This window comes from Eumetopias jubatus, unplaced genomic scaffold, assembly GCF_037043125.1.
Source record: "Eumetopias jubatus isolate StellerSeaLion01/CBP00866 unplaced genomic scaffold, mEumJub1_p1.0 scaffold_10, whole genome shotgun sequence".
Classification (NCBI taxonomy): domain Eukaryota; kingdom Metazoa; phylum Chordata; class Mammalia; order Carnivora; family Otariidae; genus Eumetopias; species Eumetopias jubatus.
The window spans coordinates 124,408,106-124,431,391 of NW_028274816.1; the positions used below are offsets into that span (position 1 = coordinate 124,408,106).

Here is a 23,286-nt window from a genome sequence, read left to right on the forward strand (position 1 = left end):
ATCAAAGTTAAAGCATCTAAACTATTTTCAAACTTTTATATGTAACTGGTTTTAAAGTGAGTAAAGACTTCTTCATTACAGGAGGTTTTAGTTTAATTAGAATTTTAAATGCTTGGCTGAAAAAAATGAGCAAAGGTTTTTCCACATGTAAATTGCAAGGGGAAAAGAAAAAGAGGAGAAATCTATATGTTACAACTTAAAACACAAATCACCCATAAATGTAAATCTTATTTAGATCCTGGTTTAGACTAAAAAACTTTAAAAAAGGAAAAGAAAATTGGAAATTTCAGAATTGGATATTTGATATTAAAAAACATAAAATTTTTAGACTTGATAATTATATACTTTTAGTTTTTCTCTTTGGGGCATCTGGGTGGCTCAGTGGGTTAAGTGTCCAACTCTTGATCTTAGGGTTGTGAGTTCAAGCCCCACATTATTTAAAAATAAATAAATAAAAGTTTTCATCTTTTAGCAATACTTACTGATATATGGCTGAAATAAGTCTGGTATTTGCTTCAGAATTATATAGGGAGAATGGGCATATAGATGTAATAAGAATGGCCATTTGTAGATTACGAAGACTGGGTTTTGATTACATGAGCATTCTTGATACTATTCTATCCACTTTTATATGTTTGAAATTTTTCATAATAAAAATTTTTTTCTTAAAAAAGCTAAAGATAGAAAATTTGAACTTGTACCACACAGTTTATTTCCTATTAAAATAACTTCTTCCATATTCTTTGACTCTCACATTTCTTATTAGTTAGATAGATTCAGATTCTTAAGTGTGACATCATAGATGGGACTTAAAAGAATAGCTGGACAGCTGGTAGGGGAAGTAGGCCTATTTGTTATGTTTCAAAGGCAGAAGTGACTTTGTTAGTATTCTGCTTTTATAAAGGACTTGAATTTCAGATGCCTTAAAGTGTTCTTTCCACCCTGGTGACTTCCTTTTTTATACTTGGAATAAAATCTAAAATGCTTAACAAAATTTAAAGAGATTTTATGTGATATATCCCCTGCCTTCCTCTTCTACTTTATCCCAGTCTGTTTTCCTCCCACCCTGTCTGTTCCATAAGCACTGGCATTTCTGTTTCTAGAATTTGCCTGGTTCCTTCTTGCTTCAGTGCCTTTACAGTACCTGCTCATTGCCTGACCAACTCCTATTCAGCCTTCAAGTCTTAGTGTTACTTCAGGGAAACTTTTTGTCCCCATTCCTCTTGATTTTCTCCCTTCAGATAATATACGTCCTAATTAGATAGTCGTGTAACTGCTTGTTTGTTTAATGCTTTCCTCTCTACTAGTCATAAGAGCAGGGATGGTGTCACTTTCGTTTATCATTATAACCAGAGAGCCCACAACAGTGCTGGCCAGGGAGAATGTACTTGGTAAACATTTTTTGAACAGAGGAGTAGAGGAATGAATGGTAGGTGTGTCTCCTCGTGCCCTTAGAGCAACACTGATTGTTAAAAATAGGGCTTTCAACACACTTTGCATGCCGCAGTCTGGTAGCATGTAGTAGAACCCAATTGCCCCTCTCATTTTAGTTTAGATAGAATTGTCTTTTACATAGTAAGTTTACAAACCCATCTTAATGTTTAGGACTGTTTCTTGACTGATATATTTAGTTGATCTCAGTGGGCAGTTGTAACTAAGCCTTAAATCATTCAAGAGTTAATAGTATTACTTGCATTTATGTCATATTTTGCTTCCTTTTTAGTTCTCTAAATTTGACTTTTTTTTTTCCTTTTCTCAGGTACTCTCTGCCCTTGACATACTCCAACCTCCACACATTGACTATTTTGAAGAAATGTATCCTAACCAGGGAATGTGAAAGAAGGGGACAATAATTTATTAATTTATTCTTCTAGCACCTTTTTGGGTTCATGCTTTAAGGTGTATAAAATCTCATCCTTGCAGAGGTGGTTGAGTACCTGGAACCAGGTAATTTTGAAATCCCAAGTTATCTGACAGAGAGCAATATTATCAATGTATCCTGAATTGTGATACCATAAAACAGGACTTTGGAGCACATATTGTACTTAACCTGCACACAGCCTTATGAGATAGGTTATTACCATCCCCATTTTGCAGATGAAACCAGTGAGGCAGCTGTGTTGTATGGAACTCAAGAAAGTATTCTTGTTGCTGTACAACAACTGCGTATCAGTTAAGAGGTTAATACTGCCCCTTTTTTCTACCACTTGGGGTAAGGTGAAAATTAAAAAGATAACATAAGTCAAATCCCAAGTTCTTTGGATTAATGGTGATGGTGCTGGTAATAGTCATTACTTACATAAGTTTTTATCAGATGCCAGGCACAGTTCTAAGTTATTTACACATATGAGTTTAATCCCTGTAACAACCATCTGGGAAAGATACTGTGACTGTTCCCATTTTAGAGAAGAGGAAATTGAGGCACAAAAGATAAAAAAGACTTGACAAGATCACAGAGCTAGCAAGTATTGAGATTGAGGTTCAATTCCAGACGGTCTCACTCTGTGGTCTTTATTTCAACTCCTACATGATTCTCTCAGGATAGAGGCTTTAACACTATATTACTACTGTTAATATGTAAAAATAGTATGTTAGGTATCATGGATAATAATAAACTGTAAAATAATGCCTAGTATTAGCTTCTGGGACTATGCATGAAAATAAAAAATTGGGACATAGGTTAGCCCTAGGCAAAGCAGCACGATTTACCATTCTGCATTTAACTGGGTAAAACTTTAAGTGAAAGACAGGGAGTCCTAAATCATTGAATTCAGTGAGCTCATGACAGTATATTCACTCTAGGCTTTTTATTAACACTAGGCCTATGACTTAGAATGGAAACCAATATGAAAGCAAGATAGTTTTTCAGACTTAGCAGTGAGATAAAAATCATTACACAGGTGGTAGGTAATTCTATACTAGACAATTATCTTTGATAATTTCTTTAGTAACTGGGAACAATTAAGAGCTTCCCTAAGGGAAGGAGAATGGCTAAGCTGACTGGGGAATTGGGAAACGTTATAAGGTGATAGAATTGTCACTGATCAACACTGCTGGGATGTTGTGATCTGATGATAAACCTAAAGCTCTTGAATGCTGTAATCCTTGGTGATATTTTAACCGCTGAATCTTTTTGGAATTAATAAAGGCTTAACTCAGTGGACTTGGGGTGCTCCAACCCTGCACTTTCCAGAGAAAGCTTCTGGCTGACAAGAGTGTCTTTCTGTACTTGAGATCTTGGGCTTGGTCAGGTGATTCTTGACATACGGTTTTTTAAAAAAGCACAGAATTACCCTAAGGATAGAAGAATTGAGAAAGTTCTTCTCTCCTCAACTATAGATAAGAAGTAACAACTGAGGAGAAAGCATTGATGATTCCATTTCATAGACTTCCTGAAAATTACCCAGGTTTTCACTGAGGAAGGGACTCGTGGGAGTGGGGCCATACTTGTGTCATTCATCAGAACTAACTTCCGGGGCGCCTGGGTGGCTCAGTCGTTAAGCGTCTGCCTTCGGCTCAGGTCATGATCCCAGGGTCCTGGGATCGAGCCCCACATCGGGGTTCCTGCTTGGCGGGAAGCCTGCTTTTCCCTCTCCCACTCCCCTGCTTGTGTTCCCTCTCTCACTGTGTCTCTCTCTGTCAAACAAATAAATAAAATCTTTAAAAAAAAAAAGAAGTAACTTCCTACACTTTGCCAGGAGTCACCTTTATCCTTTTAGTTTGCCGGAAAGGAACCTACATATTAGAAGGCATTCCTATGAATGTGTAATGCTATTTCTACCTATTTGGAAATGACGTTGCTGACAACAAACCTTGAAATTAGAAGAAATCTTTATTAAATAAGAATTTTATTGTATTATAGGTTGTGTCAGGGGTCCCCAAGATTACCCTCAGCTTCCATGATTTGCTGAAATAACTCACAGGATCCAGGAAAGGTGTTCTACCATGGTTACAGTTTATTACAGCAAAATGATACAGATTAAATCAGCAAAAGAAACCGTTGCATAAGGCAGAGTCCAGGAGAAACCAGGTACAAAGTTCCACTTGGCCTCCTGGTAGATTTGCACAGATCTTGCTTAATTTTCCCAGCAACAGTGTATGACAACACAGATAAATTTTGTCAACCAGGGAGGCTCACCTGAGCCTTAGTGTCCAGGGTTTTTATTGGAGATCAGTCAGGTAGGCATAGAGCACCCACAGGGCTGACCTTAGCTACTCAAGTCTCTGGCCCTCCTCCTCTTTCCCCACCCAGACGTTACTCTAATACAGCTGGCCCAAGGCCCCAGGCAAAAAAAACCGGTGTCACCATAAATCATACTGTTAGCATAAACTGTCTGATTTGACCAAAGCCCCAGGTATGTTAAGACACTCTTATGAGGCAGGACATTGCAAGGGCTCAAAGGTTATTTCCCAGGAATTGGTCCTGAGCCAGTCCTAAAGACTTTTGGAATGTGTAGGGTTTGGGTAACCTAGACCTGATGAGTTAACCCTTTATTGCACCTAGGCCATCTGTGAGGAAAGAATGTTTTCAAGTAAGATACTTAATTGGTGAATATATTTATATTTAATAACTGCCAGATATATTTAGATTCTCTTCACTGAACACTTAGCTAATTTATAATAATCATTTTCTGTCTTATAGTTCAAGCATGAATTGTTTATATCAGGCATTAATTTTGTATACTTGGGCTTGTCATTCCTTTAAAAACTTCGTGTGCTTCTATAAGCTAGGAGTTCTCACTTATTATTAGTGACCATAATTGGAGTCTGGGAGATCCTTGATTGATTATTATTTCAAATACTTGGAGAGCAGAGGGAAAGTTAGCATCGTTATGGTTTAAAACTGTGAGTGGCATAGATAGTATAGTACCTGTTGGTGGCTGATTTCAGCTCATTTCATTAGTTAGCATTATGTTTCTATGAAATTCCTCTCCCCAAAATTGTTCATGAATGTTTAATTAAAAGTCTTTGCCATAAAATATTTGTAGAACCATCTGGTACACGATTTACTTAAATGTTTTACTTTCTTATTTAATTTTTTTACCTTCAGGTTAAAAAATTGACACCTGTTGTAATTAGATAGCTACAGGAGAGTCTTTCAAACCTAAACCTCAATTATTCTTCTTCTCTGTTGTATAATTTTTAGCTATGTATAGAATCATGCACAGAAAAAAGGTGTTTTCCACTGGTTGTGCTATTTGGAAAACACTGAATCCCTTTAACATAAAAAGGAATTGTTACTATAGCTGCCCCAGGATTATAAACATTATAAATCAAGGCATGATTTAGCTTGGAGAACAGGATACTAAAAATTTGTGTTTTAGGATAGCTATTAAATGGAAATGTAAGAAATGCCTTAATTACATACAAGCTCTGCCTTTGGTGATTCTTTTAATATCCTAAATAGAAGTTTTCTATGTCCTGTCCTTTTAATACAAGTAAATTTGTTGTAGCCAAAGCAAAAACATTTTTCCCTCAGTTTCCCACTGAAAAATAAGAAAACTTACTACTAAAACATAAAAATATTGGAGATTCATAGTATTTCAAGTTAGTATTTGATTTCAACTTAATGTATTATTCATCTGTGTTAGCAGCTCCCTCTGTAGTATCTCAGAAACATGGCATACACATTACACATGGTTTTAGACAGTGGCTTTTTTTTTTTTTTTTAAATTGGAGGATTGTTGTGTCTTTGCAGATTTTAGAATGGATAATATTTTGAGTTTTAAATGTATGATCATGGAATTGTGCTTTGAAGAAACTTTGAGGTCTGTTTGAGGCTCTGTCATTTTAGGTAAGTTCTAAGTATGTTGCTATTAGATCTAATGGATGTTCTAATAGTTGATAAAGGAATCAGTTCATAGAGTCAAAAATATATATTTATCTTATTATTTAAGTCGTTAAAGGAAATAAATAATCTTAAGTAACCTTTTATTATACATACAGTACCACATCATTGCACTTTTTTCTAAGATTAAAAAATTGTGCTGTTATATTGCATATGTAACTGTTAGTACAGAAACGTTTTAAAATCTCTTTACACTGATTTAATAGTTGGTATCATTTTAGAAAATCTGAGGTCTATGAATGTTTTGATATAATCAGATGTACACTAAGAGTATAAGCATATAGTATCATGCAGTTAATCATACATTTTTTTCCCTGAAACTATAATAAAATGATAACATCGGTGCCCACCATCAGTGGCTTGAGTTTTCAAAGACCATGCATCTTTAGATAGCTCCTTAAGCAACTTATAAAAAGACAGTATCTAGATTATAACTATTTACAAATCTACCTACAGGGTGCAACAGATTTAGCAGGAGTCCAGTATGGAAGGAACAATAAATTCTACCCTGTTCTCTGTATCTTGTAACTTTTCTATTTTCATATTCTTAAAATCTAATGTATCAACCTGGAAAATATATTCCTTAATAATTAAGAAAAATTATTTTTTAACTGAACTTTTAGCTGTTAAGGGATTACATTATTCATTTTGCACTCTGAGTTTCTCTTTGGAAAACTGTATGAAAATACTTTGGCACTTAGTCACTTTGAGCCTACTGAAATTTAACCCAAGAGAAACCAGTTGTAATTATTTGATTGAAAATCATTATTTATCATCCTTTAGTCAGGATTCTGAATTCTGTACATAAACATGCCTTTTTCTACTGGGATGCCTGCTGGATTGGAAATAAAAATTTGACCTGCCTTGGGAAAAGTTTACTTTTAACTTGAAACATAATGAAACATGATCTTAGTAGTAGTACAGGTTTTCTGTACCAGAAGCAATTACAGCCTAAAACCAGTGGAAATGAGAAGTCTTAATGCGTGACTGTGTGTCCCGGTTTGTCAGGACTCCTGCATTTTACCTAATGTCCTGTATAATTATTAATTAATAAGTTCCTCCTTTTACTTTCAGAAGTGTCCCTATAATAGGTTTGGCTTGTGCAGGCATTGTTTAAACAGGAATCTCTTGTCATAAAGGCAGCAAGGGAACCTCCATCCCCATTTTGACCAGTTAGGGTCCTTGGTGAGCAGTAATGTAGTTTTGGGCTCCCCAGATGCAGTCATTTAATTTTAACTGATAGTATTTGTATAGTATATTTTATAGCAACATTTTGTAATTTAAAGAATATACAATACATGATTCTTTGGTGCTATGAAACAGCTCTATAAGGATGCCTGGGTGGCTCAGTCAGTTAAAAGTCTGCATTTAGCTTGGGACATGATCCCAGGGTTCTGGGATAGAGTCCTGCGTCAGGCTCCTTGCTCAGCAGGGAACCTGCATCTCCCTCTGCCTCTCTCTCTCTCTCTCTCTCTCTCTCTCTGACACATGAATAAATGAAATCTTTAAAAAAGAAAGAAAGAAAAAGAAAGAAAGAAAGAAAGAAAGAAAGAAAGAAAGAAAGAAAGAAAGAAAGAAAGAAAGAAAGAAAGAAGAAAATGAAAGAAACAGCTCTATAACCTTCAGGGAATCTTAGGAGTCCATGAACTGCTAAGAACAAACAAAATGAAATACGTATATACGTACTTAAGTGCACTCTTACTCTCAATCAGACAGAACCAACAAGGACCAGAAATCTACATCCTAGGAGCTTTGAAGATTCCCATGTTGTTAGAATTTCCTCTTCATTTATTCTGTAAACATAAGCATCAACTATGTTAACTAGAACCAGGATTTTTTTCTCTTTTGCTCACTGTTGTATTCCCAGCTTAGAACAGTGCCTAACATATAGTAGGTGCTACATAAATGTTTGCTAAATGAATGAATAAGATAGTCTCTGCCCTCCAGGTCTGTAATCTAGCGGGGGGATACAATCCTATAAATAATAATTAGAGGTTGGGAATCATAGCAATATAAAAGAATTAGCATATTCTGAGAGCATTAGGGGTCTGATTTTCACTCATTCCCATTTTAGTGTCCAAGCTGGATTACTTGTAAAGCATTTGATGATTTGAAACAAAAAAACTATTGCTTACCCACTGTCTACCAATTCTGGCTCCTTACCCTTGAAGCCTAAGGCAGAAACACAGAGAAAGGCAAAACAAAGGAAAAGTTAACAGAACAATGCACCTGAATTCCTGACTTTAATTGCCATTTAGTCAGTATCTAGTCTGCCTTATTTATTCATTCAGCCAAACATTTAGCACTACTTTGTACACAACATTATACTAATCTCTGTGGAAGGTACAAAGACGAATTGTTCATTTGTTTAATTTTTTTTTCCATTTAATGTACCGGGCACTGTTCTAAATACCTGACTCTTATTTCCATTTTACAGTTGAAGAAACTATAGCTCAGAGAGGTAAATAACTCATCCAAGTTCACTTAGAAATGACAGAGCTGGGATTTGAACCCGTGTTCAAATCAAAGAGCACTGGACCAGGAGTGCTCTTAACTCCCTGCTGCCTCTTAGTGCTTTCCTTAAAAAAAAAAAAACAGTCTGTGGAGTGAGATAAGATGTAAAGAGGGAACCATCATATATATATATATGGTAGGAAGTGCCAAAAGAATATGGGCAGGTGGTATGGAACTTGAAAAGAAGGAGAGAGTGCTTCAGGCAGAAAAAAACAATAAGACTTCATGAAGAAAATGACATTTCAGCTGAGTGTTGAAAGATGAGGAGGATGTGGACAGGTAGCCTTGAGGAGGATGGATATTCCAGATGGAGAGATAAGTATCAAGAGCACCTTTTAGGGAATGGCAGATCATCCATTTGGCTAGAGTTTAGCATGCATGGATAATAAGAAATTAAGCTAGTTGGAGCAAATCATGGAGGGCCTTGAATGTTAAACTAAGAAAATTCATCTTTATTCAGTAGGCATTTGAAGGCACAATGAGAGATTTTTGTGATAAGGAATGACAGAATCAGAAGTGTCCTTTATAAACTTAACAAAGAGTTTCTGTTTGGGCTGATGAGAATGTTCTAGAATTAGTGGTGATAGTTGCACAACATTGTGAATGTACATAATGCCACTGAATTTTACATGTTAAAATGGTAAATTTTATGTTCTGTGTAGAGGCCGCTTTTAGACAACAGACTTGAGCAATGGAAACTTGATCAAGGTCAAAGGGCCCACAGCGACCACCTGGCTAAATACAGACAGGCCCACCAGGCAACCCATCTTAAAATATCCATTGGCCCTAACTGACCAATGGGCTACTTAGAACCAGGCACAATTATAAAAAAGGGAAAATTCCATACATCTCCATACCTCCTCACCTTCCCACTTTAAATAGAGCCTCTGCAGACAGTCTTGTTTGAGGTCCAGCCCTGCCACTACCTTGCAATATATTCAATAAACTTATGTTTATTATTCTCCCTTGTTCTGCCTTGGGTGAATCTTTTCATTGCCCGCGCCACCGGCTTCCACCCAATCATTGTCCCACATTTGGGGGCCTGCATCTGATGGAGAGGGACATCACATTATGTTACATTTTACCACAACTAAAAAAAAAACAAAAAACCCTTAAAAAGGATCCAACTCTTAGGGCTGAGAGGCAGCGACTGTTGTGCAGACCAAGAAAGTTGAGAAGGATTTTTGGCAATTGAGTGGGACCTCTTTAGCCATGTACTCAACAGCGTGGGCTTTGATGTTGATGGCTGGTTGGGTATTCACAGAGGTAGGACAAGAAAATGAAAAAATTGGGAGGAGGCTCCCTAGACCCTCACAGAATGGCTGGCCACATTGATACAGAAGCAGTTATCAGAAGAGGACTTGGTGTACTCCGAGAAAGGAGAGACGAGATCCAAAGACAAAGATGTTGGGGTGATAGCAAGCAAGCAAGAATAGTAGTGTGGTTAGAATTTGGAGATTGTGTTCAAAGAAAGGAATTTGTAGTTAGAACAAGTTGTAATCATTTCAAGATAGAAAGTAGAGCCATGCTTTAAGGTAGATGAAGTGGAATAATAAGGAAAGTTCTTGGAGTTCAGACAGTTGAGAAATTGAGGGATAGAGATTCTTTACCCTGGTTGCACATTAAAATCACCTAAGGAGCTTTTTAAAAAAATACAAACGCTCAAACCCTACATTCTGATTTATTGGTTTGAGTTTGGTCCTAGGTATCAATAAGAATTTTTGAAAAGTTCTCCCCAGTGATCTGAATGTGCCCTCAGGGTTGGGATCCACTAGGCTAAAAGCCACCAGAATAATTATCAGCATAAATGTTGAAGTTACCAGTGACCACCTAAGGGACTTCAAATAGCAAACCAGCTGTTTGTGTGATCTAGCTAAGATCTGGATTGTTGTAAAGGCTGCTAAAGACAAGGATAAGAGACTATGGAATTAGTTTCTCGTATGTTGTGGGGTTTTTTTGGTTTGTTTTTGTTTTTTTGAGGTCTTTTGAGCATTAGCATTGGGACCAACCATAGCCTGGAAAAGGAGCGGAGATGGAAGCAGCTTACTCTGTCTCCACTTGTTAGCTCTTTACATTGAGACTTTTCCTCAGAATCATGTCAGTGTTCTTTATGTAATCATAAATTTTTTTTGATGACCAAATTAACTGTGATTGATCTACCAATCTTTAAAAACTTGAGGACGTAATTCATCTTCTGTTTAGGCTTTAAGAAAGTTAAAAGATATTCTATTTTAGGCAAAAAGTTCCAACTTTATTTTCATTCTGACACAACAGTGGAAAGGATTTAAAGTGAAGTATCAGAAGTTTAAGGCTATGTGTGTCTTTGACTTGGAGCCTTGAACTAATCACCCAAAATCTCTGCTTCATTCATTCTTTGACTTTTTAAACATGATTAAAAGAGATAATTACTTTATGTCCAATTCCATTCATTTAGCTGATTTTCCAGAGTGAGCATGAGCTAGGAATCAAGAATGTGCTGTTCCCTCAGGTAATTTCAGCTCCCATAGGCTTCTCTAAGTGAGAGAATTTCACCAAACTGAGCATGATGCTGTTGAGAGAGGTAGTTTTATATAGTATCACCCCTTAACAAGAGCCAGCTGTTTCCTATGGGGTTCAGTCAAAGAAACGGCACTCTGCTTCAACGCCAAACACAATACTGTTGAATTTAATGTGAATTTGACATATTTGTCTCCAACATGGTATCTTCCCAGATGACTTTTTGTGATACTCAATGTTCATTTTATGCCTAAGTTTAGAACTTTACCCTCAGGACAGAGGTACTAGCAGGTAGTATGAAGTATAATGGCCATTGTTTTTATCCTTAAGTGGTTCATGGTACAATTGGGGATGATTGATGATTTTCAAATAATTATAATACTAGAGTAATCAGTTTAACACTAGAGATATCAACCAGATTTCCTTAAGCAGAAAAAAACTGCTCCGCCCTTCTCTCCTTCCCAAAAAAGTTTGGAAGACTTATCTAGTACTTAAAGTTTTCATAGAATAAAATATTTTCTCTAGTCCTTCCTTATACAAGCCATATAAAATCAATGATCTTATTAGTAGGATAAATTATATTTTCAGTAGTTCCAGTTTATTTTTATTTTCCCACAGAGTTTTAGGAAGTATCTGATTTCGTGTTTATGGGTCCATGTAACTTTCTGCATAGCTGTTCTAATTAAATGGTGTGGAACAGTGCTAATAGGTGGCACATCTAAGTGTCTATTAGATCATTCATTACATAAATGTTAGAAAGTGGGCACTCTGAACAAATGAAAAAGGCAGATCTTTACATCTTTTTAAAGATATAATTGACATACAGCAAACCTTCTCTCTTGACAGAACCCTTTAAATGGACCACCATTTTATTTCATCTCTCCCTTTTTTTTTTTAAGATTTTATTTATTTATCAGAGAGAGAGAGACAGAGGCAGGCAGAGGGAGAAGCAGGCTCCTTGCTCAACAAGGAGCCCAATGTGGGACTCGATCCCAGGACTCTGGGATCATGACCTGAGCCGAAGGCAGATGCTTAACCAACTGAGCCACCCAGGCGTCCCTATTTCATCTCTTCTTACTGCCATAAAAAGTACTCAGACTTCTCTGATAGATCTCTCCTAAATTCTTTCTTCTTATAGATTTTTGTTCTCTGTATATTTCGAATCCTCCCTGCCCTTCATAACTGGTTCATTTTAATAACTTTGTCTTTTAAAATCTTTAACCAAAAATGAATTTCATTGGTGATGGGTAGCGCTGGGTAGGTAAGGAAGCATCTGCAGCTTTCATATTGAGAGGCTTGTCTTCCCTCCAGAGCTGTTTGTGCTTGTTTATACCACTGATAGCAATCTGCTCTCAGGTTTTAATGACATCATTCTTGCAGCTTTACAATAGATCAAACTGGAGTAAATTGCTCTCAAATTCTGTTGGGCAGGAGGATATTTGAAACCAGATTGTCTGGACAGAGAAGTAAGTTTTTTAGACCCGTTAAGAAAGGTTGGTGGGTCTAATTTGAAGGCTCACTGTCCTTAGAGAAAGTATTAAGATTTGTTATAATAACAGTAAGAAGCATTTTATATGATTGATACATGCATTTATCCTCTGAATGGATTAAGAGGTGGTTGAAGAATTTGCCCTTTCTCTTCGTGAATTAAAAAAACTGGAGAAGTAAAATGTTTCTAATCTAGGCGAAGGCTCTTCTTTCAAATATCTTTTTTAATATTTAGAAAAAATAGTGACTATTCTAATCATTTCTTTTGGTGTCTGTTTCTTGGCTCTTAGTCTCTATTTTTTTGTGTATGTACATTTGCTTTGGAGGGTTATGATGGTGGGAAATTAGTAATCACCAAACTCTACCATCTCCGTAAAGCTTGCCTTTGCCTTCTTTGGAAAGAAGAGAGCTGAGGTTTGAAGTAATCTCTTTTTCTCTAGGATGCTCTTTCTGTTTTATTGCATGTGTGTTTATAGCCTTAGTGACAAGGACTCAGCCAGCAGAACCTTCTGGGCTATGACAGAGTATGTAGAATGAAGTATGTATTATGTATCTTTCCAGTGATTTTCCCTTTTTTCTGGTGATAGAATTGATTTTTTTAATTAGTTTTCAAATTGCAAATTAAAGGTAGTTTTAATAAATTTTTGACATTTATATACAACAGATTAATTACCTTAAAAAATAAAAGGAATTTGCCATTGCCTGGGAAAGAGATTGTTGTATTCAAACATTTTAACAACATGACCTTTTATTCCATTGATTTCTATAGAGAAGCACAGGCATGCTTCAGAAAAGGTCAGTGATTCTAATTGAAGCACACACTGATTTTTTTTTTTCCTAGTTGCAAAGGCGCCCATGCTTTTTGTTGCAAAGAAGATGATGAGATTTAGGGCTGACCATTTGTTACAAGAGAAAGCAATTCTGTCTGTGATGCATTGCTGTTTTTCTTCTACATGGAAAGCATTGTTTGAAATCAACAATATCCATAAACCAGATTTTCATTATCCATGCTATTTAATGCCCTCTTTTTTATTTCAGAGGCAGTTACATATCTGAGATCTAGGTTGAAATTTCCCTCTTCTATGGACCTGATTTTGGGGAAAAAAAAGATGTGAGTCTATTAAAAGTCTCACATATTTCTGGTTGTGAGATTTTCTTCTTTAAAATAGGAATAGCAAGATTTCAGAATTTAATGTGGGTTTAAGCATGTTTTCACTGTCATTCTTGGACTTTTCATATAAGAGAATTCATGGCTGGAGGAGCCAGACATGATAATCCACGTATTATAATTTATTAAACCACAAATACGCTGTGTCCTTTTGGAGATATCACCTGACTCGTATTTGTTCCAGCATGTATCACACAAAGATAAAGACTCTTAAAAAAAAAGATTGTAGAACGTTTGACCAATATGACACCTACTTGATAAATACTTAATACCACAAGATTTCTTTTTGGTCTGGCTTAGTGTTGGTTTTTGTCCAGTATGCAATTGGAAGAATGATCCAGTTTTCATTATCTGAAGTCAGTAAAGACTGTTTAAGGATTAAAATTGTGTTTTCAAAGCTTTCTGTCCATATTCATTCTGTAGGAAATAATTTGATACAACAAATTCTCCATTTTCTTCTCCCCATCCAGCTAAACCAGTTAAATACCCTTATTTTGCTATCATATCATTAATAATTTTTCATACAAAATCAATTGCTCATTGCACATAAAGCATTAAATGTGTTCACTTGAGCAGGCAGGTCAAACCACTGTAGTTCTGAACCGCAGATGGTGTAGAGTTTTTGAACCTGATAAGTAGTCTTTTACATAAGACCATATCACAGATTTCACATTTATACGCAACTTGAGCTGTCCAGGATGATTAGCTCTCTATTTTTAGTGTTCATTGCAGTGCTTTTTTATGACATATTTGCACAACACCTTAGCATTAGTAAACATTTATTCCTAATAGCTTATAAATTGCCCCAGTATTTACTGATAATAGAAGTTGTGTAATGAATCGGTTTTATTCTTTATCTTTTGTCTGAGAGGTGGGAATGATCTAAGTCAGAGACTGTTTGGCAGGCCTGAATATGGGAATGTGGAATATTGACCTTCATCCCATATATTTGCTATATGTGGAAACTGACTAGAGAGTGTCTCCATTTCTTCCCCCTACAAAGCTTTGATGGCTCCCTCAATACTAGATACTAGAGCCTAAATTGATATTCTTGATATTCATACTCATCATCTCTTAGTTGTGCTCCCGGACAGTAGCAGTCTTGAGTTTAATTACTTACTATCACATTATGAAATAACAACAGGGGTCCTCATCTGTTTATTTCAGGGCCTACCTAGTCAGCATTCTAGCTTGACGTAATAGAAAATCTGTTGTAGTGGCAAAGAGCATGGAGTCTGGAGCCAGACTACCTAGATTTGAATTCCAGCTTTGCCTCTTACTACCTACGTAACTTTGTGATCTTATTACCTGTTACAGAGTCTGTGCCTCAATTTCCTGGTTAATAAAACGAGAATAATAATGGCACCTACCTCATAGAGTTATTTTGAGGATTAGATTGGTATAAATTAACAGACTGATTTAGAACAGTGCCTGGCAATTAATAAGTGCTATAAAAGTAGTAGGGGAAGAGCTTATAGAGGAGATAGAACTTACTGAAACTGAAAGACAGTAGGAATTCCTATGAATTTTCTGATGCAAACAAAACGTGTCAGGCCGACTACCACCTAAAGATGGCATTAGCAAGTACCTGTCACAAACAAATGGACGTTCATAATAGCCTATCATTAACAAACATAGCCTGTTTTTAGAGAGAATTTTTATTTTTTAAATAAGCTGTGAACTGTTAATGAGGAGTGGGTTGTTAACCTCAGTACCTCATGTTTACTTACCTGGTCTCCTCTTCCCACGTACAACTCACTGGCACCTCCAAGGCTTCCATCCAGACTGAATCCACATTATGTGTTTCTTAGTGCTTTCTCCAGTAAGTCTCCCAAACCTTTCCTATTAATTAGAAAGATAGGACATAATTTCCTCCTTCAGCCCACCGTCCCAAGAACCATTCCCTTTCTTATGCCCCATGGTTATGTCCCCTAGTAGTGTCCCTTCCTGCCTACATACAGATTACCCAAGCTTTAGTTTATTAGCACATCCTGGGGCTGTTTTAAAGAACTGTTTAAAATTCCAACTCACAGTTGGAATTTTTTTCCCTCTGCTTTGAAGAGAATCACTATAGATAGAGCAACTTATTCACACCAGCTCTCTGAAACACCTGTGTTCCAGGTGAAGCAAAAAAAAAGGCTTGAATCTAGTCTTCACCTCTCCATTAAAAAATAAATATGTCTCTAAAACTTCCCAGCTGTAGGAATGAAATGCTGTCAGGCCTCCCAACTATTATTGGATCACAGCAAAGCCACACCTAATTTGAGCTGTTGAGAAGCCTCATAACCCCATTGTCCTTTTCCTGAACTGCTTAACCTTCTGGTTAACCTTCTGATTATTAGCCTCTTGACATATTTAATTCAGGTGTGAGAATTTAGGGAGACTCATAGGACCATTTATTTGATCTTTTTTGTATATCCCACTGTTCTGACTTTATTTCTATTTTTTAAGGTTGGTAGATACTAGGAGGCATGTGTTACATGGAGACCCAGAGGTTTCAGAAGCCACTAAATATATCAAACCTGCCTTAATTGGAGGATGTGGGGAAGCAGTGGGGCTTTTAGTCACTTCATAGACCAGCCAAGTCTCCTGCTACCAACTCAGTTTATTTGAGAGCAGTACTTCAGGGAACTACAAGAGAGCACACTAGCACAAATCTGTATTTTAGCCAGATAAAATTTATTTATGTACTACTTAGTATATCAGTTTGCTCTCTGCATACTATATGAATATCATTATTAAATATTAAGAGCACTGATTTGTGCGGTTGGTAATGGATTTAATAATTATATGTTTAATTGATAGTCTTTTTCCTTTTACTGATACATCACTTAAAGGTGGCGGGAGAACCAGATGGTAGAACATCGGATTAGGTTGAAGTGGCTTTTTTCCAAAGGAAGTATGTTATCCATGAACTGAGCAGTTTTGTTTTGCATGTGTTTGTTTTTATTGTTTTGGATATGTAGAATACTAATCAGTTACTAATTTTTACCACCCTGAGCTTAAGACGGAGAAACCCGTTAGGTTACTAGAAGCCCTTTACCAGAACCAGGGTCCCTGTGTGGAGGTTCTCAAAAGTCTAACAGAGATTAGCACTTTTATAATTGTTCCCTTGAGTTTCCAATCTGTCCAAACCAACCCTAGGTCTCTCTCAAAAATAATATGCCCTGTAGAAAACTTCTTGATCTAAAAAGGCTTTTATGTCCCAATATGAAGGAATGTGACTATCATTGATGTACTGTTTGGTGCCAAAAAGAACCACAAGACCCCATTTAATAAGTAAACAAAATTTTCTTCTTTAGCAATGATAGCCTTTAGAGGTTGCCTTAATCTTTCCTTCTATGATCAGTAACTTAAAGGATGTTTTTAAACTGGTTACCTATTTTGTGATTTTGTACTTGCATTCTTTCGGCTTTTTCTTCAGGGAGGGGGAAATGTTGGGAAAAATAAGAACACAGTCATACATTTTGGCAAAAGAATGGACTTTGATATTGGGCATTCCTGAGTTCATATCCTTAATTCCTCCTCCCATTAGCTTTTTGACCTTCAAAAAGTTACTTGTTACTCTTCCTTGAGCCTCAGTTTTCTCTGTGATAAATGGACATATTTTTCTTTGAAGCACTGTTGCAAGGAATAAGTGAATTAATGCATGTAGTACATTTGGCACAGGGCCTGGCTTATTGTTATTTAATTCAGTACCCTTCCTCTCTCCCATCACAATGATGATGATAGCAGCTAACAAGTAATCCTTGTTCCCTATGTGCCAGGCATTTATATGTGATTCACACACAACATCTAAACCCTGGCAGTAACCCTGTGTGGTAGATATCATTGTGCCTATTTTATAAATGCAGAAACAAACTCAGAGAAGTTATTTAACTTGCGCAATGTAATCAAGCTAGTAAGTAGCAGTTGAGATTTTTAACCTGGCCTTTCATTCCAAAGCCTACACCACACTGCCTCCCACTGCCTAAATTCATTTAACTCCTCATACTTAAAACCAGCTTCTTGGGGCGCCTGGGTGGCTCAGTCGTTAAGCGTCTGCCTTCGGCTCATGATCCCAGGGTCCTGGGATTGAGCCCCGCATCGGACTCCCTGCTCGGCGGGAAGCCTGCTTCTCCCTCTCCCACTCCCCCTGCTTGTGTTCCCTCTCTCGCTGTATCTCTGTCTGTCAAATAAATAAATAAAATCTTAAAAAAATAAAATAAATAAAACCAGCTTCTTGGTCTTCGCTTCTGAAGTAGAATTATTTCCTTCACCATTTTCCCCGAAGTTTACTTTATCTTTTGAAAGAAAGAGCACAAGTTAAGAACAAAGGCCAGGATCTTGCATTTGCTCTGCTGCATACTAGCTATGAGCTTTGGTTGGTTCCTTTACCTCTCTAAACCTCTTGGCTTGTTTGTATAATGGAACCAGGATAGTACTTCTTAGAGTAATTAACAGTACATGAGGCTAAATAAATTTAAAGCTGGATGCTTAATCTATAGAAAAGTCTCAGTAAATATTTTTCTTTTCCAGTCAAGCTTCTGTGGCCATGTACAGTACATTAAAATCTTTTTGCTTCCTTGTTTTCTCTACTTGATTTTTACGTATCAATCTCAGTCTTTTCTAACCTCTTGAATGTTGCCTTGCCTTCATCCATCTTTTTTCACTGTTTTGTCATTGAGTTAGCATGCTCTCTACACCCACTTGGTGCCCAGTCAATATTTATGGATGCTAATGATGATGGTTACACAAAGATGGTGCTGGCACCAGCCCTGCAGCCTCTGAGACTGCTTTGAATAATCATGACTTCCTAAAAACAGAAAAGGAGTCAATCATCTTACTCATAATTGAAGGTCAGAATCTGGTGTCAGCATTTGTTTCTGTGGTGATTGTGTAGCTTTTTCTGCAGAATTACCTTTGACAGAGTAGTCAGGTTTTCTGGCATGAGGCTGATTATGATGCATTCTTATATTACTTCCTAAAAATAGATGCAGCATCATAGAGGTGTGAGTTAAACAAATACTGATCATAGTACAGGTTTGTTTTAATTGGAGGAAGGAGTCAGGGGAGGCTTACCATTGAGGGTGTGGTGGGCTGCCAGGCTCTAGATTCCTAGACTAGTTTCCTAGTCTTCTTGCCCATAATCATTTTTGCATCAAAGAAAATTGTTCAAAACTGGTTTTAATTTTAAATAAAATCTCTTTTCTCTGCCTTTCTGGTATCTCTAATATTGTCCCACCTCATTTCTTTGATCCTTAGAAGATTCCTTTTTTTTTTGCTTTTTTCCTGCTTCAATCTCTGTCCTTCATGAACACATTTTCATCCTCAGCAACTTTTGTATTCTAGCAGGGCATCCTGCGTACTATATTTGGGCACTATGCACTAAAAATTCTGCTAATGACACTGATGTGCGTTATTCTAAAGAATGTCATGATGTTAAGTTTGAATTTATAACTCATTAATGGTGATGTGCTTCCATAATTTCAATATCCAGGTTTTTTAAATAAAAAAGGAAAGAAATGAAAAAATTTTTAATAAAAGAAAAACTTTGTGCAAAGAAAAGGAAGATTGTGACTAAAAGCAAAATCGATAAAAAATCTGTCTATGGCAGACTTCATTTAGTAGAAGTACAGATTATTTCTTACTGTATCTAATGATTCCCAAACTTATATTCTCAACTTAGACCTCCCACCAAACGACTATCCTATATTTCCAGCAATCTCTAGTGAAGGCTTTTTTTTTTTCTTCCCATTTTCTTGTCAAAGGCTGCTAGCTCAACCCTCTACCCCACCACACACAATATGTTAGCTGGGAGTCCCTATTATTTTTATATTTATATATTTATGAATAATACGCTGACATAGGCACACATATGCTAATTTTTTAAGTTCTCATCTATTTAAAGAGGATAGGGAACATGAAGCTATTCAAGAAACTATTTCAAGTAAGCATATATGATTCATAGGTACAATGAAATGTTTGTTAATATCAATTTTAGCTTTATAATTTGACTAAAGAAAGGTAAAAGGAGTAAGATTTGAAGGAAGTGGAATACTCAGGAGGTAGAAAAAGAGGCAAAGAATGTGAGGTAGAAAAACTGATCTCTGATTTAACTTTTGTCTTATTTTTCTGTTGTTGGCAAAAGGAGTATCATTATTTAACCTGTCACCCTGACATTCCTCACCCCCAGTCTAGATCTGTTACATGGCAATAGTCCCAGATTGTTATGAGGATTAAATGAGAGGACCTATGTTAAAAATGGCATGTAGTAGGCTCAAAAATACTTTTCAGAAAACTGAAATAATCCCTTAGCAAATTGTGGGGTTATTTCTTATTTGAGGCTGTGGCCTACTAGTGACAGAACTAAGACTAATTCAGGTGCTAGAAGAAATGAATAAGAGTACTTGTGTGGATTTGGGCAATTACTTCAGACATCTTCGGATTCAGTTCCTTCCAAAAGGAAAGACTCAAATTCAAAAAGAGAACAATTAGTTCTTTATAATAGCCTGTGACTTGTGAGAATTCTTTGAGATAATTCAAAGTGCTTAGAATGTGCCTGGTGCATAGTAAGAACTCAGTAAGTGTTAATTGCTTTTATTTTTATTATTTCTCATGTTTTTAAAAAAAAATTTTTAGGTGAACCATTTTAAGGAAACCAAATGTATATGTTTTTACAGATAGAGGTAAATTGCCAATTAGAATGTGCATCTAATTTAAAAATCCAGTAGGAGCTGAAGAAATTTTGATGGTTTTCTCACATTTTTTTTTTTTAAGATTGTATTTTTAAGCAATCTCTACATACAATGTGGGGCTCGAACTTAAAACCCCAAGATCAAGAGCCGCATGCTCTGCTGACTGAGCCAGCCAGACGCCCTGGTTTTCTTACATGTTTAAAGTTCTAAATCACTGTAGTTATTGGAATTTAGCAGTCCTAATAATTTAGAGATTTATCTCTTTAGAAGAATATCTGTTGGTTGGACTACCTTGTTTCTCTTGTTTCTCTTGGCTGTGTGATGGCAAGTCTGGCATATTCAATTGCAAAGCAGTGCCTAAAGGGCTTTATGAGATTAACAGCCGTAACATTGTTGTAATCTTTGAGTGAATCTGTTGTAATTGCTTGTTTAATTGTCCATCTCCCTTGTTAGACTCTAATTTAGTCAGCGAAGGCAGTGACATTCTTGCACACCATTGAATTTTCAGTGCCTAGAACAGTGCCTGGCACATGGTCCTATTCAGAATATTTGTTGAAGAATAGAGAGTGACTTCCCATTTGAAAACACATGGCAAGGGAGGGATTCTAAAAGATGCATCATGTATTGTAGTATTAAATTTCTGATTTTTGTTTGAAACCTGGTTTTGCAACAATGCAAGTAATGGCATTCTCATGAATTTCATTTTCTCTCTTAATAGTCAACAAAGTGAAGGAAATTTCATGGAAAAGGTCAGACTGCAGAATCATTACAACCTAGGTTTGAATCCAAGCTCTGTGTCAACAGCTTAAGCTCTCCCAGCCTCAGTGTGCTCATCTCTTAAATAGGGATAGTTTCAAGTTAGGTATTGTAAGAATTAAATGAGGTGACATAAAAAATGGCACATAGAAGCTTCTACAGAAAGTTAGGTTCCTTTCTCCTTTTCTTCTCCTCATAGCACATAATTAAAAGTAATTTGGGGGCGCTTGGCTGATTCAGTTGGCAGAGAATGCGACTCTTGATCTCAGGGTTGTAAATTCAAGCTCCATGTTGGGTGTAGAGATTACTTAAAAATAAAATCTAAAAAAAGGTAATTCGGCTTTTCTTTATTTGAGAGTAATCTGTATACTATGATGATATTTGGGTAAGAAATGGGAATCAGTAGTAAGCAGGCTCCTATGGGAAACAGGTTGGTTAGACCAGAAATTGGGAAGCCAAAGGGTAGTTCTAGCATTTTTTCTGACTGGGAATGTGACTTGGGATAAATCACCTAACCTCCTTGGCATGAGTTTGTTTCTATTAAGTGATATCCCCCAGTGACGAATAATATTGGAGAAAGCATCAAAAGCACTGTTTTCTACCCCGTTAAAAATAATTTTCTAGAATGTCAACATTAGCAAGAATAACGAGATTGGCAACAAAAAGGTCTTTAAAACAACATGGAAACACTGTTGTTTGTCTTGGGCACTTGAGGCATCAGAGCTGCCCCCCCCCGAATTTATAATTGTTAATTTGCATCATTCGTTTTTCTGAAGCAAATCAGTACATTTAGAAATCCATATTTCGTGGAGCTACTTAACTAATTGCTGCAATCAGCAGCAATTTATTTTATAACAGGGCTGTTCAGATCACTCTCAGGTTGGCATACCATGCAGTGTTTTTTATGATCCTATTTTTAATGATGAGTTTTAATAGGGGAAAATGGTTAATCTGTTAATATTCTCCTGAAAACCCTAACTTTAATCCTATATTTTCTCTTTACCCAAAGGTAACTTAAACGGCCATAGCAGAGTCATTGACCCAGTAGGTACACCAGCTGTTGGAGAGGCTGTCCCATTTAGAAGGACCTAGAGAGGAAAAGCATACCCTGTTTTCCCTCTTGTTTGGAGACCCTCATTAAATTACTCAGAAACAATAATCAGATAGCTGCTGTTCAAGTTAATGGCACCTCTGAGTCCCTGTCAAGAGAGCTTTATTTAATGCGCAACAGACCTGGAGTGATGCAGGTGCTTTTTCGGGCCCTCATTTAATTTAAGCTGCTTTAGTTGGCATGGCAACTAGTTGAGACATCTGGGAGACATTATGCTGGGGATTGAGACTTCAGAGGATTTCTGCCGGAGCACAGCAGAAACCTTATCGTAAAGTGGTGTGTGTTGTTTCTAAATCTCTGAAGCTATAATATTGTTAAATCTTCAAATTCAGGAATTGTATTGTACAGAGAAATCCAGTTTTTAAAGGTTTGGCCTGTTTGTTGGCTTGTTTTCTGTGAAGAAAAAACCTTTTTATTTGTGGAGTGAAAAATGTATTTCCTCTGAAGAGTTTACTTTGCTAAACTAAAACTTGATAAAACTTAATTCTCTGCAGAATTGTCATTTTAATCACTTTATAAAAATAATTTAAAATCTTTCAGTCTTTTGTGTCTAAAATATTTTAGAGGAGGGACACCTGGGTGGCTCAGTCGGTTAAGCATCTGCCTTCGGCTCAGGTCGTGATCCCAGAGTCCTGGGATCAAGTCCCACATCGGGCTAGTTTGCTAGTGTGAAGCCTACTTCTCCCTCTGCCCCTCCCCCCGCTCATGCTCTCCCTCTCTCTCTCTGACAAATAAATAAAATCTTTAAAAATAAATAATAATAAAATATTTTAGAGGAGAGGAAAGCCCCTCTGCACAGAGGTAATAAGCAAAATGGTAAAGGTGGACAGGGGCTCTATGTGGTTTTGCCCTGGACTTTCTGGTTAATTTAAAAGTTTATCAACCTACCCCCATTCAATTTTTTTTTCATTTTTATTAAGTTCTTTATTTTAATTCCAATATAGGTAACATACCGTGCTGTATTAGATTCAGGTGTACAATACAGAGAGTCAACAATTCTCTGCATCACTCAGTGCTCTGTCTCATTCTCTTTTTAAGTCAGCTTATCATCTTCTTAAGCAGAGGTATGAAAGTAGCACTCTCCTTTCTTAAGTATTACAACAGGCAATTGAATAAAAGATTTTTCAGGTTCACAGATCCTGAGGACAGTGAGATGATAATCTAGTCATTTGTGTTTAGCAGGGGGAATACCCGCTGGTTTATATTTTATGAGAAATTATACACATAT

General features: G+C 36.6%; 1 protein-coding gene across 1 annotated transcript in view; it reads left to right on the plus strand.

Annotated features, from left to right (window-relative positions):
- The window catches only part of NLK (nemo like kinase), a 164,726-nt gene that overhangs the window by 101,711 nt on the left and 39,729 nt on the right, over positions 1 to 23,286 (plus strand). Inside the window, exon 3 of the mRNA XM_028109319.2 lies at positions 1,760 to 1,815. Coding sequence (XP_027965120.1) covers positions 1,760 to 1,815 — 56 coding nt within the window. The remainder of the gene's footprint in view (positions 1 to 1,759; positions 1,816 to 23,286) is intronic.